The sequence below is a fragment of the Myxine glutinosa genome, chromosome 7 (genome assembly GCF_964187855.1).
Source record: "Myxine glutinosa chromosome 7, kmMyxGlut1.1, whole genome shotgun sequence".
Lineage (NCBI taxonomy): Eukaryota > Metazoa > Chordata > Myxini > Myxiniformes > Myxinidae > Myxine > Myxine glutinosa.
This window is the reverse complement of record NC_136267.1, coordinates 759,932-777,034: the sequence shown is the minus strand read 5'-3', so window position 1 is coordinate 777,034 and position 17,103 is coordinate 759,932. Positions and strand designations below refer to the sequence as shown.

The 17,103-nt window shown below is 46.6% G+C and overlaps 1 protein-coding gene across 2 annotated transcripts in view; it reads left to right on the top strand.

Annotated features, from left to right (window-relative positions):
• Nucleotides 1-17,103, top strand: part of LOC137430955 (WASH complex subunit 2) — a 139,201-nt gene that overhangs the window by 118,085 nt on the left and 4,013 nt on the right. For both annotated transcript variants that reach the window (XM_078781226.1, XM_078781225.1), the window contains exon 22: nucleotides 16,061-16,198. In XM_078781226.1, the coding sequence (XP_078637352.1) occupies nucleotides 16,061-16,198 (138 nt within the window). The remainder of the gene's footprint in view (nucleotides 1-16,060; nucleotides 16,199-17,103) is intronic.

Here is a 17,103-nt window from a genome sequence, read left to right as displayed (position 1 = left end):
CTTTCGCAATTCATCATTTGTCTTCCTCTCTCTCAACGATACTCCGCACATCCACCGAACCATTCACATTTCCACCCTTTCCAGCCTTCGTTGCTGCTCTACATTCATTACCCATGTCTCGCTCCCATAAATCATAACACTTCTCACACATGCAGCTTACACCTTTCCCTTCAGCTTCAATGACACTCCCCTCCTCATCAGCATGCCACTCAGTTCCCGAAACTTCTTCCATGCACATCTCACTCTAGCAACCGTTGCCGAGTCTGATCCACCTTCTCCATTCAGCATGTCTCGGAGGTAGCAAAATGTTTTCACACCTTCCAGCTTCACGCCGTCTCCAAGATCCAACTCAACATTTTCTCCATCTGCAGCTCCCTCTGTGCACACCTTACATTTGAATGTAGCTGCCACACTGGTTAATGACCCTCTCAGACCACTGCATTTTTGATGAACCCACTCAGCGCACATTGTACATTGAATGGAGTTCACTCCGACACCCTTCCTGCACACAGCACATGGCCACTTCCCAGTTCTTTCCACCTCAAGATTTAAAAAAAAAAAAATGTTGCATGTATAGTCGAGGCTCGTGGAAGAGCTAGTGCACTGAACGGATCAGGACGGAACCAAGATGGACACAGAATGGATTACAAGCTGAACTTGCTTGAGCATTGTGTTTAATCAGCAGCAAAAGTGTTGCAGAAAACAGCATCGACGTTTTGTCCGGATTGTGAAAATGGTGATGAAACAGTTACTAACAACCAGTGTGTAAAGAGTGTCACTTGAAGATTCAAGAAGTGTAAACAATATCTTACCACTGAGAAAATTCCATGGTCGTTGTTGCTTTTCACCGGGAAGGTGGTACGGAAACCGATGGATCCTTGATTCCCAGCTTGATATCAAAGAAACGAGTCGTTGACGTGACGTCGTATTTCTTGATATTGGTCTCTTGGACAGGTAAGCAGTCCTTCACGGTGTAAACAGCAATCCATCTTTCAAGCATGCGTGATGCCTTCCGGTCAGAACACTCATCAGCCGAAAGCTGATCTCCAGTCCCACCAATTATATCGTCATGCTCCAAGGTGGAATTCGGTGGGACGTCAAATGGGTGAAAAAACTCGCTCGGAGGGCTCTTCTTGCAGGCCTTGCTCACCTGTTCAATCTTGGAATGAAAACCATCAAGATACAACTATATGTACTCATAAAATCTCTTGCATGGGATGATGCTCTTCTTCACTTCCAATAAGTGCTCTTCTCTTGACCACATCGTAGGATTCGATGGAGCGCATATTCCAGCCCAACTTCCATTTGAAGCGCACGATCCGGCCATCCCACCTTGTTGGAGCCACGGACGGGACCTTCTTTGGCTTGTTCATCGACACAAAGACAAAGACGTTTCAATACGAAGGGAAAGAATGTGGTGCCGTTGTGGTTTTTCTCTCTCCTTTCTCATTGTCCCTTTGTCTGCTTCGTGGGATGGACATTGACGCTCAGTGTTCATCTCCTCTTCTCGAGATTCTTCGCCATTCAGGATGGTCGGTTGTTCTTCCCAATTTCTCGTGTTTACGTTACACTTCTTCAAGTTCGTTTCGAGGGTGTCCTCATACGTTCTCTCTTTTCTGTGCCCACGAGAACCCATGGAAAGCCAGGAGAATACTGTTACAGACGCGGTGGTGGATGTTAGTTTACCGAGCGGTTTGGTATGACCACGTCTGCACAAGTTACCCGATTATACTCGAACGTTGCCGAGTCGCGCTACGCTAGGTCAATGAAGGAAAAGGATACAACGGCTGGGGTTCAAATGACACGACACCAAGGGTTCAGTTCTCAAGACCTCCGGAGGAGGTTATATTAAGGCGGAAGGTTAGATTACAACTACAAGAGGGACATCATAGAAAGACAGGCACTTAGACACACTTATATTAACCCCAACAGACGACAGATAAACGGGACAAGGCTGACTCACACGGGGATTGATGGCAAAGAAAGGCGGGATCGATGGCTCCAGGTGCACCTGGGCTCAGGGCAGAATCGACCCGGTTCGGTCCGGTCCAAAGATGCGGGGAGGTATCGTCGCGCTGGGGGTGGCGGTGGCTTCCTCTGCTCTCTGTAGTTCAGGCGCATCTGACCTCACATCCGGTAAATCGCCGCGTATATCCGGCGGGGAGTGACACGCCCTCGGCTCGTTAGCTCCGCCCCAGATGGAATCGGCACGTCGCTTCTCATTGGGTGCGTGCGGGGGGGTTACCGGCTCCGCCCTTGACGAGGGGCTGACAAGGAGCCCCTTCGTGGTAACCCCGTGGAGCGCATGGTCATGGCGGCTAACCGAGCCGGTGTGAGGACGCACACTCCCCGCATCCCGCGCCGCGCCCCTCTGTTGTTGTAGTTGTTGTTGTTTGGGGAAGAAGATGGGAGGAGGTAAGGGAAGGTCCTAAACTCACTACTGGTGCCATATAATCACATTCTGGTGCAACGAAGAGTCAGAATTAATGGAAACGAGTCCTTAACTGACATAGACTAAGAATAACTAGCAAGATGTCCGAAAGTTGTCTACGTGAGATGCGGTGGACCTGGGCACGACATTTAATGGGGGAAAAAGGGGAAGGTCGGTTCTACAGAGTGTTGTTTACAGACAATGGGACTAGGGAATGGGGGATTGGGGATAGTTGGGGAGTATTGGGGAAATAGGGGAATATTTACAAGCGGATATGGAGGCCAAATTCCATATTCGCAACATTGCACCCTTCTCTACCCTCGGGGCGTCCCGACCCGATAAATTTTTACCTACTTTAGTGTGGCACGCAGATGTAGTTCCCTCTACTATTAACTCTACCCTGAGTGCGACAGTTTTACAGATATTCACAAATGAGTAAATATGTCCCCCTGCGACGTTGCACCCTTCTCCTCACAGAAACACACCCACAGGATAACCGAATCCGGAAAGAATTCGCAAACTAAACATACAGCCGGTAGGGAGCATTATTTACACGACTACGCTGCTATTTACACTACGATCCAGGACCTGTTTCTGGAGGAACACATGCAGATGTTATGCATAGAGAGAGCACGCATGCCAGCATCGATACACCAACCCACGAGTGCTCTGTGACCTACGGCCTTTAATAACGTGCAGAGCACCCTTTCCCAGCACGAAAAGCACCACCCCATAACACAGTCAGCACCATCCGGTGCAGTCACCATTGTTCATTAAAATAAAAACAACAACCCCTAACCCTGCAGGTGTCTCTTGCTCTTCGTGTGGTGCACGTGGCCTTCTGGCTTCTTTCAAAAAATAAAGAAAGGCGCCAACCGCGTCCGTTTCCTTATTGTGGCCGTCAGGGTGCCAACTATAAGTGGTTCACCTGTTTGGCATAGGTGCCACGTTGACCCATAGGTCCTTCCACGGGTGGTGCTTGGCCGCAAAAGAACTGCGGTCCATTGTGGGTGGCCACAAACATTGCGGTCCATATGGTGTATCGATCCAGGCAGCAAGCAGCGAAAGTGCAGGCCCACAACTGCGTAGCCAGCACCTCTCTCTCCTCTCTCTCTACCCCAAAGCCAGATCCTCGGAGGTGGGAGACAAAAGAAAAAGACAAGTGAGTAAGGTGGTAAGGGCGCAAAAGTGCACGCAATGTAAGGTGATGCACACTGGGGGCACATGGGAACCAGGTGAGACAGGTACGTTCCTACCGTACACCCCCCCCCACCAGGTAACCTACATGGCCCCTCCCTTACCCCTTACTGTATCCACAAAACACAACACTACCCATAAACATCTATTTTACAAATCAACAAACATCCCTACTGTCTTCCCCGTTCCTCCCATATACCAAATTCGTCTTCTCTCCCTCCTAACCAATCAAATTTGCCATTTTCAACTCTCATCAAAATTTGCCATCTCCAACTGAACATCAAAATTTGCCATTACCAATTCATCATCAGTCCCTCCTAGGGAGGGAGAGATGGAATCACCCCAATGTCTCATCCACGTCGTGATGCGTCTCACAAATCCACAGCAATCTCATTTCCTGCAACAAAACAAAGAAAACACAGGTGTGGAGTCATCATCATCACCACAGGTAAGTGGCTGCGTATGGTGCGACAGGTTCATCAATCCTAACTATTTCCCTAAATGACTTTAACAACTTTACACTACCCGGGGTCTTTCTCCGGCCAAACCATTGGCCCTCTTACACTATGGGTTCTAAAAACCAATTCCCATTGGCCAAACTGTGGTGCTTTTCAATTTGGGGTCTCACTCCCCCGATTCATCTCCCGGTGCCCTCGCACAATTTCTGGGCTGTGGCGTGTACCTCTCCCAGCGGGTCTACCCACCTGCACACCCCCACCACTGCAGTTGCCTCCGAGCTTACCTGCTCCTTACCCTAACCTAACTACCTGGGGAAGGCCTCTCTGGCGCTCTCCCCACTCGGTGCCCTCTCTGGCACTGGGCTGCCCGATCCACACCCGGGATCCTCAGGCACCCACTCACAACTACCGGCTCCCAGAGCCCACCTGCGGCCTCACCTGGCCGACATCCTCACAGTGGTGGAGTGCCCAACCAACTACACACACTAACAGGCTACACGCCCAGCCATTTCCACAACACTAATGCACCCATTCACAACACCATTCTGCAACCGCACCACAAATGCCAATTTCCAACCACAATTTACCTATACCCTCTACCTAACACTTACACTACCCGCCCCGGGTATTCGTGAAAGGGGTCCACTCTTCCCCCATCCACACCTTCGCACCATGCACACCACTCCGTACCACTTACTCCAACTCTCTCCACACACCTGTACCTGCACACCTGTGCTCTCACACCTGGTGCCACCTGCACCCTTCTCTCCCCAAGCGCATTCGCGCTGATCCACAACACTCACTACTCATACACTGTTCCACACACCTGTCCAGTTGCACACCTGTGCAATCACACCTGTTCAATTCTCACACACACGGCATCATCTCAGCTAACTACTCCCTTCTGAAACTTGCGCTTCCCAGTCGTCCCTTTAAACTATTGCGCTCCCTCGTCATTATCATCCACACTAAACTACCTGCGTCCCCACTACAGGTATCAGTCACTAACTAAACTTAACGTTACCTAATGTCATCTTCTAGGGCCCTATCAATATAACCTAACCCACCCGGGCTAGTTTTCACTGCCATACACCCCATAATCTATAGCTCCTTTGCCCCCACATGGGAAGGGTGGCAGGGATGCCAGCCTTACCCACCGGGCCCATCGCTCACTACCAATTTTGCACATCAAATTTCAACAAATTAAAAATTTGCCAATCACTGCCCATCATCTGCCAATCACTACTGCCAATCCCTTGCCAATCATCAAATTTTGTTTTTCTCTAATTTTGGGTCCAAAACACTAACCTCATCACCCAGTCTACTCACTAATGCCTCTCGGTGCGCCAATTCCTGTCCAAAGCCCGGCTTCGTAAAGCCAAGCCATGAATGCGGGTTGTTCTGTACCAGCGGCTGGACGCGTCCGGCACTCGGTGCAGGGACGGGGGCTTACCCGGGCCGAGATCCCACGCACCATCTCGGCACGGAGCCATCCAATGTCCCGATCTCGACCTGCCGGACTGCCTCAACAAAAAGTGGTCGCCATGACGACCCTTTCTATCGGGCCGCCCGCTCCGCCTAGTGGAGCACGGACGCGGCCGTTCAAAGCGAGGCCCAGCACGCACCGAGGGCCCGCTTCGGCTAAAAGTCGCTCTAACCTCTAACCCGTTAAACGTCGATGCTTCACCTGCATGCTTACACCCCGCAGCCCGTTCCTTGCTCACACATCCAGCCGTGCCCATGCTCCTCGTACCTTTCCTTACACACCCAGGTACCCTCATTCCACTCACAGCCTTGGTCACACACCTGACCACCGAACACTTTGGCACACATTCGTTGGTCGCACACCTCACCAACACACCTCTTCGCGCCCCCTCCTCGGTCACCTCCTCTGTGACAATCACAGGTGTGCTCTCATTCGCACACCCAACCACGTGCCTCACCACCAATTCCAGCGTGCATTCCCACTCACGCTCTACCATTCCAGGTGTGCATCCTTCCATCCCAGGTGTACATCCTCGCTCACCTGTCACAACCAACTCACTCTCCTTGTCACTCTCACTACTCTCACCTCCATTCTTGACAGCGCACTCACCCTTACTCGTGACAGCGCACTCTTTCCTCATGCACCCGTCCGTTACACACCTTTCTCGCGCACAGTCTCCCGTTACACCCTCTGTAACACTCACCACACCGCGCTTCCATGTGCCCCCTCGCACACGCGCTACGACCGACTCACTCTCGCCAGCACCCTCACTCCTTGGCACGCACTTTTTCCTCACACACCCCAGAGTCGGACTTTCTTGCACACCTCCTTTTTTGCACACCAGACCTGTCGCACACTTCACCAACGGCCTCTCACGAACACCCGGGTCCATCTCGACCCCCAAGCTTCTTAAATCCCCTGGCGCATCATACGCACGACCATATTGGTCACCACTTACACCGGGTCCTCTTCCTCTTCGCTTCTCCTCCATCACCTGCGAATCCCTCATCCGGTTAATGAGCACATCATCACGATCCAAACACAGACTTTGGACCAATTCTTTTATCTCCTCTTTTATCTCTTTCTTATCCCCTCTCCGTCGCTTCTTAATTTCGCTCACCCCTTCTTCCACTTCTTCTAATTTCTGCTTCACCTCCTTTATTCCCCGGTACGTCTCCTCAAGCTCGTCCTCCAAGGCTACCTTGACCGTTTCCATGTGCGTCCTCACCTGCCGGTCCTTCGTCTCCATTACCTCTACCACCTCGTCCAACCTCGCTGTCAGTCCCTCACGTACCATCTGACATTCCCTCTTCGTCGCTACCAAGTCATTTTTTAGGTCATTTTGTGTCGCTTTTAACCCTCCTATTACCGCTGTGTTCTTCTTTACCTGGTCCGTTAGTTCTTTTTGTCCCTCTGTTAGCTGCTCCACCTCCTGCGTCAGGTCCTCTATGCCCCCTTGTAACTTTACAGTCCCCTTTCTCACCTCCTTCTCCATGTGCTCCTTACAGTGCCTCACCTCCTCACGCACTCCTCCGACCTCCTCACTCACTCCTCCTCTGATCTCCTCTCCCATCACTTGCATCTCCTGCCCAGATGCCACCCTCATCTGCTCCATTTCCTCCCTGTGAGCATCCAGTTTGGTTTCTACCCCCATTCTGACCCCCTCTATCTGCTGCTCCATTTGTTTAACTTCCCTTTCCGCTTGGTCCCTCATGTCCCTCAATTTGCCTTCCATACTGTTTTCTAACCCCTCTAACCCATTTTTCACTCCCTCTATCTGATTCTCCTGGGCAGCCATTCTATTTTCTACCCCCTCTAACCCCTTTTGCATCCCTACCATTTGATTCTCTTGAGCGGCCATTCTGTTTTCTACCCCCATTAACCCATTTCTCACCTCTTTTATCCCGTTGTCTAACCCCTCAAAATTATTGTCTAACTTCCCAAATTTCTTGTCTAACTCCTCAAAATTATTGTCTAACTTCCCAAATTTCTTGTCTAACTCCTTAAAATTATTGTCTAACCCCTCACTGGTACCCCTCGCTTCGTCCCTCATTACCCCCATTTGGTTTCCCATTACCCCCAATTGGCCCTCCAATCGCTCACTATCAGCCCTCATTCCCACCATTTGTTCCATAAGGGCCCTCATTTGCAGGAGGAAAAGGTTCGAATCCACCAGGGGCGCTGCCACGGTCACGGGCGCGGTGACCAGCGAGGCGCCATTTTGTGCGTCTGCTACCCTCGCTGCTTCGCTCTCCTCACGTCCCTCAATTTGGTCCTGGACCGACCCTGCCTCACTCTCCACTACCGGACCCCAGCCGACTTGATCCGCCATAGCGCGACTTTCAAAATTCGGGTTTTTATTTCCGTATAACAAAATCAAATTTCGCCGTTATAATTTCGTCGAGCGCAGTAAACGCGCTCCGGATCGATTCTACCTCCCAAAGTTTGGGCCTAACAAATTTAGTCCCGGGTCCGAATTCCACTCCTCGACACCAATTGTTACAGACGCGGTGGTGGATGTTAGTTTACCGAGCGGTTTGGTATGACCACGTTTGCACAAGTTACCCGATTATACTCGAACGTTGCCGAGTCGCGCTACGCTAGGTCAATGAAGGAAAAGGATACAACGGCTGGGGTTCAAATGACACGACACCAAGGGTTCAGTTCTCAAGACCTCCGGAGGAGGTTATATTAAGGCGGAAGGTTAGATTACAACTACAAGAGGGACATCATAGAAAGACAGGCACTTAGACACACTTATATTAACCCCAACAGACGACAGATAAACGGGACAAGGCTGACTCACACGGGGATTGATGGCAAAGAAAGGCGGGATCGATGGCTCCAGGTGCACCTGGGCTCAGGGCAGAATCGACCCGGTTCGGTCCGGTCCAAAGATGCGGGGAGGTATCGTCGCGCTGGGGGTGGCGGTGGCTTCCTCTGCTCTCCGTAGTTCAGGCGCATCTGACCTCACATCCGGTAAATCGCCGCGTATATCCGGCGGGGAGTGACACGCCCTCGGCTCATTAGCTCCGCCCCAGATGGAATCGGCACGTCGCTTCTCATTGGGTGCGTGCGGGGGGGTTACCGGCTCCGCCCTTGACGAGGGGCTGACAAGGAGCCCCTTCGTGGTAACCCCGTGGAGCGCATGGTCATGGCGGCTAACCGAGCCGGTGTGAGGACGCACACTCCCCGCATCCCGCGCCGCGCCCCTCTGTTGTTGTAGTTGTTGTTGTTTGGGGAAGAAGATGGGAGGAGGTAAGGGAAGGTCCTAAACTCACTACTGGTGCCATATAATCACATTCTGGTGCAACGAAGAGTCAGAATTAATGGAAACGAGTCCTTAACTGACATAGACTAAGAATAACTAGCAAGATGTCCGAAAGTTGTCTACGTGAGATGCGGTGGACCTGGGCACGACATTTAATGGGGGAAAAAGGGGAAGGTCGGTTCTACAGAGTGTTGTTTACAGACAATGGGACTAGGGAATGGGGGATTGGGGATAGTTGGGGAGTATTGGGGAAATAGGGGAATATTTACAAGCGGATATGGAGGCCAAATTCCATATTCGCAACAATACGTTTTGTTTTGAGAGATGATTTCCTGGCGTGTGGGTACTATGAACAACCCGCCTGAGTTAATGGCGAATTGTCATTGATTCAATTCCAGTGGAGTTGGCTACAGGCAATTAACTGCATGAGCTTTAATTGGGCTCCGTCAAGTACCTAAAGTCCAATGATGGTTCGTAGTGTACTGTGTTGTACTTTAGAATGTGCTCATATAGAGACTCTTTTATAATACTCGTGGTGCTCTACACACTGTGGTCAAATATTAATTTTATTCTAAACAAGAAAAAGTACCTGGTGATGGGAAAAGTTCACGTTGATCTATAATTTTATATTATTTCATGGACTTTCAAAAGATCAATTGTGTTGCACTCAGAAAGTCCGGTCTTTTTCACTTTTTGACCAATTGTGTGTTCTTTTTCCCAAAAATGGCTATATTGGTCACTTTGGCCTCAATTTGCGGCCTCAAAATGCCCTCTGAGGCAGCCGCCACATAGCCCATGTTAATTCCTGCATGAAGGTGTATCTGTACCCCGAGTATGGAGTTTCTGGCTTTAAAAATGTGGCAGTGCTTGAGAGGGATAGAGGGAGACAGAAATTCAAAAGTTTGATGAAGATCCGTTCAGCCATCTCTATGCAAAATGGCGACACACACAGACAGACAGACAGACAGAGACAAACAGCTCTTATAGTATAGATAATGCAGCAAACGTATATGGTTAGGTATGTAGATATATTTGTGACCAAAATGTCTTCTTCTTTACAGTCATGTGAAAAAGTAAGTACACCCCATGTAAAGTCTTGACTTTTTCAACATATTTCAACATACAGCTATTTGATCTTCATTTCAACAATATTGATGGATAAAGGTGATATAATATCACAAATATCATGAAACATTTACATTTTGTAGTCCATTGTATAATTTAAATAAACATAAATGCAAATTTCGCATGTGGAAAAAGTAAGTACACCCATGGCTCTAATAGGTGGTATTGCCCCCTTTGGCAGAAACAACCTCAAGTAGGCGTTTCTTATAACTGTACCAGTCTCTGACATCGACTGGGAGAAATTTTTGCCCACTCCTCCATGCAGAATTCTTTCAGCTGTGCGATGTTTGAGGGGTTTCTTGCATGCACAGCTCGTTTCAAATCGCCCCACAACATCTCGATGGGATTTAGATCCGAGCTTTGACTTGGCCATTCCAGAACCCTCCATTTCTTTCTTTTCAGCCATTCCTTGGTGGATTTACTGGCATGTTTAGGGTCTTTGTCATGTTGCAAGGTCAACCTTTGGTTGAGCTTCAACTTTCCGACAGATGGCATCACATTATCTTCAAGCACCCTCTGGTACAATGAAGAATTCATAGTGGCTTCTATGATGGTGAGCTGCCCAGGCCCTGATGCAGCAAAGCTGCCCCAAACCATAATATTTCCACCACCATGGTTTACAGTTGGTATCAGGTTCGTGTGGTCAAATGCCGTCTTTGGCTTTCGCCAAACATGTCTTCTGGTACTGTGGCCAAATAGCTCTACCTTTGACTCATCTGTCCAGAGCACATTGTTCCAGAAGTACTGGTCTTTGCCTAGGTGCTCATTGGCAAACATTAGTCTTGCCCTGATGTTCTTTCTGGACAGCAACGGTTTCCTCCTGGCACACCTCCCATGTAGATGAAATTTGTGCAGCCTCTTTCTTATGGTAGACTCGTGCACTTTGACATCAACAGTGGCAAGAGTTACCTGTAGGTCCCGTGATGACATTCTGGGGTTCTTAGAGACTTCTTTCAGCATCTTGCGGTCTGCTCTCGGGCTGAACTTGCTGGGGCGGCCTGGCCTGAACAAGTTGGCAGTTGTTTGGAATCTTCTCCACATGTAGGTGATCTTCCGGACAGTCGAATGATTGATTTCAAATTGTTTGGAGATTTTTTAAAATCCCTTCCCAGACTCGTAGGCATCTATAACGTTCCTTCTGAAGGCCTCAGAGAGCTCTTTTGATCTAGGCATGGTGACACCGCACACTTCAACAACAAAGAGCAAACCAAACTAAATGTCTGAGGTTTAAATAAGTCAGGTTCCTCCAAGATCCTCTCTCATGATGTTCTAATCATTTGCACCAGAGCTGGTGCACCTGATTCTAATTTTAGGTGTTTGAAGTAGTGATAAATGTAAGGGTGTACTTACTTTTTCCACATGCGAAATTTTCATTTATGTTTATTTAAATTATACAATGGACTACAAAATGTAAATGTTTCATGGTATTTGTTATATTATATCACCTTTATCTGTCAACATTGTTGAAACTAGGGCATTGCCCGTACTATATCTATATCTAAAATTATATCCCCCCCCTCTATTTACATGCAATGGTTTGGTCCAAAGCGAACGGCTTCCGGAGTTTGGTAAAGAAATCGCCATCGCGTGCACAAACGCGCAGGAAAGCGAATGAATCGCAAATTCGGTTTTATTAGTTTTAAAACATAGTTTAACGCCAACATAGTTTGCAAACGTGAAATAAATGAATACGCTCTCAAATGTGCCATCCGAGGCAGAGTGTGTCCTCCACGTTCGGCACACGCGATCGTTCGCTGCTCTCTGATTGGTTGAATCGTTTTTTGGACATAGCTCGGTAAGTAATTGTCCGATTAATATGAAACCTTGAAAAGGCACATCCTCGGGTCCCCAGCAATATACCTGGCAAGTTAAAAGTATATCGGACCCGTGGTTGTCGAGAAACAGCGGTCACAGACAAACAGACGTACAAACGTACAGACGTACAGAGATTACTGGAATTATAGATAGACTAGCGGGGTCACCCGTGGGAATCCCACGGGCATGGATGTGTGTGACATTTCGACATATTGAGTTATATGCTGCACATTCATTTTTACAAAATGGTTACTGGCAAGTCATCAGATCCAGAAATGGTGTGAATTTAGTTATTTCACATAATATGTGACCCCTCACTCCTCTCCACCTGACACTCTCCTGTCTCCACCTGACACTCTCCTGTCTCCACCTGACACTCTCCTCTCTCCACCTAGCACTCCTCTCCTCTCCAAACCCTCACATCCCTCTCCTTTCCAATCCCTCACCTCTCCAATCCCTCACACTCCTCTCCTCTCCAATCCTTCACACGCCTCTCCAATCGCGCCTCACACTCCTCTCCAATCGCGCCTCACACTCCTCTCCAATCGCGCCTCACACTCCTCTCCAATCGTGCCTCACACTCCTCTCCAATCGTGCCTCACACTCCCCTCCAATCACTCCTCTCCAATCGTGCCTCACACTCCTCTCCAATCACGCCTCACACTCCTCTCCAATCGTGCCTTACACTCCTCTCCAATCGCGCCTCACACTCCTCTCCAATCGCGCCTCACTCGCCTCTCCAATCGGCTTTCCCCGTCTCGTTTCTCTCCTTTTTCTCCCGTCTCGTTCTTTTTCTTGCTCCAAATCGGCCCGTCGGAATCGGAAATCGGCCCGTCTCGCCCGTCGGCCCGTCGGAATCGGAAATCGGCCCGTCTTGCTTTTGTGCTTGTGCGTAAATAAATTGTGTTCATGACACCATTTCTGGTGTTGGGCTAGCGGCTAGGGTGCCGGCTTAGGATCCTGGGTTCGAATCTCGGTCGATCGCCGAATTAATGCCAGGGGGGTTGACTCAGCCTGTCATCCTTCCGAGGTCGGCTAATTGAGTACCAGTTCACTGGTAATTCCCTGTTTGTCGTTGAAGGCGGCAAAAAGGGTTGGCGTCAGGAAGGGCATCCGGCCGTAAAACATTGCTTCAAAAAGGGGACAAAAAAAAAACAACTACCACGGTCCCCGAAAAGGCCAACCCCCGCTTTGCGGGGAAAAATGGCCTCTAAACGGTGGTTTTTACACCATTTCTGGATCTGATGACTTGCCAGTAACCATTTTGTAAAAATGAATGTGCAGCATATAACTCAATATGTCGAAATGTCACACACATCCATGCCCGTGGGATTCCCACGGGTGACCCCGCAAGTTTGCATTGACGTTCGTCGATGGACTCGTTCGCCCGTCTCATTCGTTTTCTTGCTGCATCCTGTTCAAGTCTGCGTTCTTCATCGATCGTCTCATTCATTTTGGAAATAGAAGTTTCCACGCAGCGCATGAATTGTCACGATCCTCAAGAGGAATTTGTCTCGTAATCATCAAATGATAAATGGCAAGTAAATTATATTGTGGAAAATTAAAGATTTCAAATAAACCTATTTAAAGTGTATTCGCACATAACTAATTTTAAAAAACGAAGAAATATCTCTCGGTAATTTCCTGAAACATATTTTACTTCCGGCTAATAATGTTGAATTAAATAAAAACGAAGAAATATATGTCGGCATCATTGTTGACGTTTTTGTGACGACTGTCATCAAACGAAAAAGTAATATATCTTAACGGAAAAGCAAAAGCGAATTTTTAATATATATCGACACGTTGCCGTCGGTGTCATGTTGGGCGGTGTATGATACACCATGACGCGATTTTTAAAAATATATCTCTGCATTTTCCCGCGTGTGTGGAATGTTCTCAATTATTGCTGACACCGAGTCCAAAACCATCGATAAAAATGAAATCATATGGTGAGTTAGATTGGAGATAAAGGCGTGAGAGAGACTCAATGGCCTTGAAGTTGAAGTTACAGGCGTTTGAGAATTCATTTCGTTCTATAAACGGCAACTTTCATTGGATTTCCTTCCCGTTTTTTTTCAACCGAGTCGAAAACTATGTTAGCGACTGTGAAAAATGAAATGATATATCGAATTTTTAATATGTATCGACACTTGCCGTCGGTGTCATGTTAGGCGGTGTATGATACACCATGACGCGATTTAAAAAAATATATCTGCATTTTCCCGCGTGTGTGGAATGTTCTCAATTATTGCTGACACCGACTCTAAAACCATCGATAAAAATGAAATCATATGGTGAGTTAGATTGGAGATAAAGGCGTGAGAGAGACTCAATGGCCTTGAAGTTACAGGCATTTGAGAATTCATTTCGTTCTATAAACGGCAACTTTCATCGGATTTTCTTCTCGTTTTTTTTCAACCGAGTCTAAAACTATGTTAGCGACTGTGAAAAATGAAATGATATATCGAATTTAAAATAGATATCGACACATTGCCGTCGGTGTCATGTTGGGCGGTGTATGATACACCATGACGCGATTTTAAAAAATATATCTCTGCATTTTCCCGCGTGTGTGGAATGTTTGTGGAAAATTAAAGATTTCAAATAAACCTATTTAAAGTGTATGCGCACATAACTAATAAAAAAAACGAAGAAATATCTCTCGGTAATTTCCTGAAACATATTTTACTTCCGGCTAATATGTTGAATGAAATAAAAACGAAGAAATATATGTCGGCATCATTGTTGACGTTTTTGTGACGACTATCATCAAACGAAATAGTAATATATCATAACGGAAAAGCAAAAGCGAATTTTTAATATATATCGACACATTGCCGGCGGTGTCATGTTGGGCGGTGTATGATACACCATGACGCGATTTAAAAAAATATATCTCTGCATTTTCCCGCGTGTGTGGATTGTTCTCAATTATTGCTGACACCGAGTCTAAAAGTAAAACCATCGATAAAAATGAAATCATATGGTGAGTTAGATTGGAGATAAAGGCGTGAGAGAGACTCAATGGCCTTGAAGTTACAGGCCTTTGAGAATTCATTTCGTTCTATAAACGGCAACTTTCATCGGATTTTCTTCCCGTTTTTTTTCAACCGAGTCTAAAACTATGTTAGCGACTGTGAAAAATGAAATGATTTATCGAATTTGATTTGAAATAAAACTGGGGGAGAGCAAGACACCACGGGCCTACAAAACAGGACTCAAAGCTATGCGAGTTAATAAAATGGTGGATATTTGTTTATAGCCACTCCCAGAATGGGTGGAGCTATGGGTGGAGCTACTCTGCAAACCGAGTAAGCCACACCCCGGACAGACACCCAACAGATAGACAGACAGACAGACAGAATCATCTACGGCTATTATAATATTGATGAAGATCAAATAGCTGTGAGTTGAAATATGTTGAAAAAGTCAAAACTTTACATGGAGTGTACTTACTTTTTCACGTGACTGTATATATATATATAAAACCGAAAAACACGGTCCGTGAAGTCGTGAGGCAGTGAAGCCATGTGACTATATATCTATTAATTACGCACTGTTTGAACTTCGGTTGCATCCTGTCTATTAATTACGTACGTCTATTAATTATGTACTGTTGGAATATACCTTTCGACCCTTTAGACTGCTGAGACTCCTAAGACCTTTCAAGTCCCCCAAGAGCCATAAGACCACCAATACCCCTGAAGACCCAAAATACCCCAAAGACCCAAAACAGCCCGACGACCCAAAATATCCAGAGGACCTCGAGGACCCAAAAGACCCCAAAGACCCTTGAAGACCCTGAAGAACCACAAGGCCCATAAGATTCTTTTGACCAATTAGACCAGCTTGGACCCTTGACCATTTAAAGCTTTTGACCACTTCGACCTTTTTTGATTACAAATAAATAATATCAGCAATATTACAAATAGATTTATGCAAAATAAATGTTTGTATTAAGATTGGTGTAAATCGTGACAACACAGCTCCGGTCAGGTCATTATCCTCAGTTTAAACAAGCCCGTGCCTCTGTAGCGACGTGTGGTTAGGGGAGTGTAGTGAGCCGATCCACGCTAGTGTGTATAATGTTGGTTGACTGACAGGTATGAACTACTCTCCATCTGCTGAGCCAAGGAAAAGCAAACAAACATTTTTTTCCTCGTTAATTATAATTTTGACCAATTAATGTGATTTCTGCAACGTATCTTCAAATTTCTGAGATTTGACTTTGCATATGAGTATTTTGAGCAGAGTTTTTCTTTTTTCTTTTCAAGGCAACACTTGCTCTTGATCCAACAAAACTACAGCCCGGTGTGCCGATTCCTCAGAGATCTGCTGCAACTCCTGATCTGACAGGAAAGGAGGATTTGGAAAATGAGCAACCGACCGAACTTCTCCACAACTTGAATGAGGTGATTCTGGCAGATGGATGAGATAATATAGTGGTGGCGGGGCGAGGCAAAGCCTTAATTGCCATGAAACACGATGGCAGCTTAACTGTACTCATGGTACTCTCATCCGTTAATGTTCGTCTTTGTCGTCGTGCTTTTTAACAGTGCGGATATCTGGCTTCTCCACATCTGGGTTGAACAAATTGTTCACTCTGCAGACAGTCATTAAAGTAAAAGCATCCACGACTCGTAACTATGCCACCGCCTTCCCGCTCGGCATGTCGTACAATTTAAGGAAGGTTGTGTTGAGGAATATTCATTTTCAATAAAGATAAAACTGCAACTTTCCATGGTGAAGCAAATTGTTAGCATTAAATTGTTGATTTGCATTTTCCCAGGTTAACTCTTTCCTTAGTCGGGAAGAGGTTGTTTTCCAAACCATATGAGATGGACATTAAGAGACATTCGAAAATCAGTTTTTTTTTTGTGTACAAGATCGAAAATCAGTTTGTTTTTTTGTGTACAAGATCGAAAATCAGTTGTTTTTTTTGTGTACAAGATCGAAAATCAGTTGTTTTTTTGTGTACAAGATCGAAAATCAGTTGTTTTTTTTGTGTACAAGATCGAAAATCAGTTGTTTTTTTTGTGTACAAGATCGAAAATCAGTTGTTTTTTTGTGTACAAGATCGAAAATCAGTTGTTTTTTTTGTGTACAAGATCGAAAAATCAGTTTTTTGTTGTCTACAAGATCGAAAATCGGTTTTGTTTTTTGTGTGCAAGATCGAAAATCAGTTTGTTTTTTTGTGTACAAGATCGAAAATCGGTTTTTTGTTGTCTACAAGATCGAAAATCGGTTTTGTTTTTTTGTGTGCAAGATCGAAAATCAGTTTTTTGTTGTCTACAAGATCGAAAATCGGTTTTGTTTT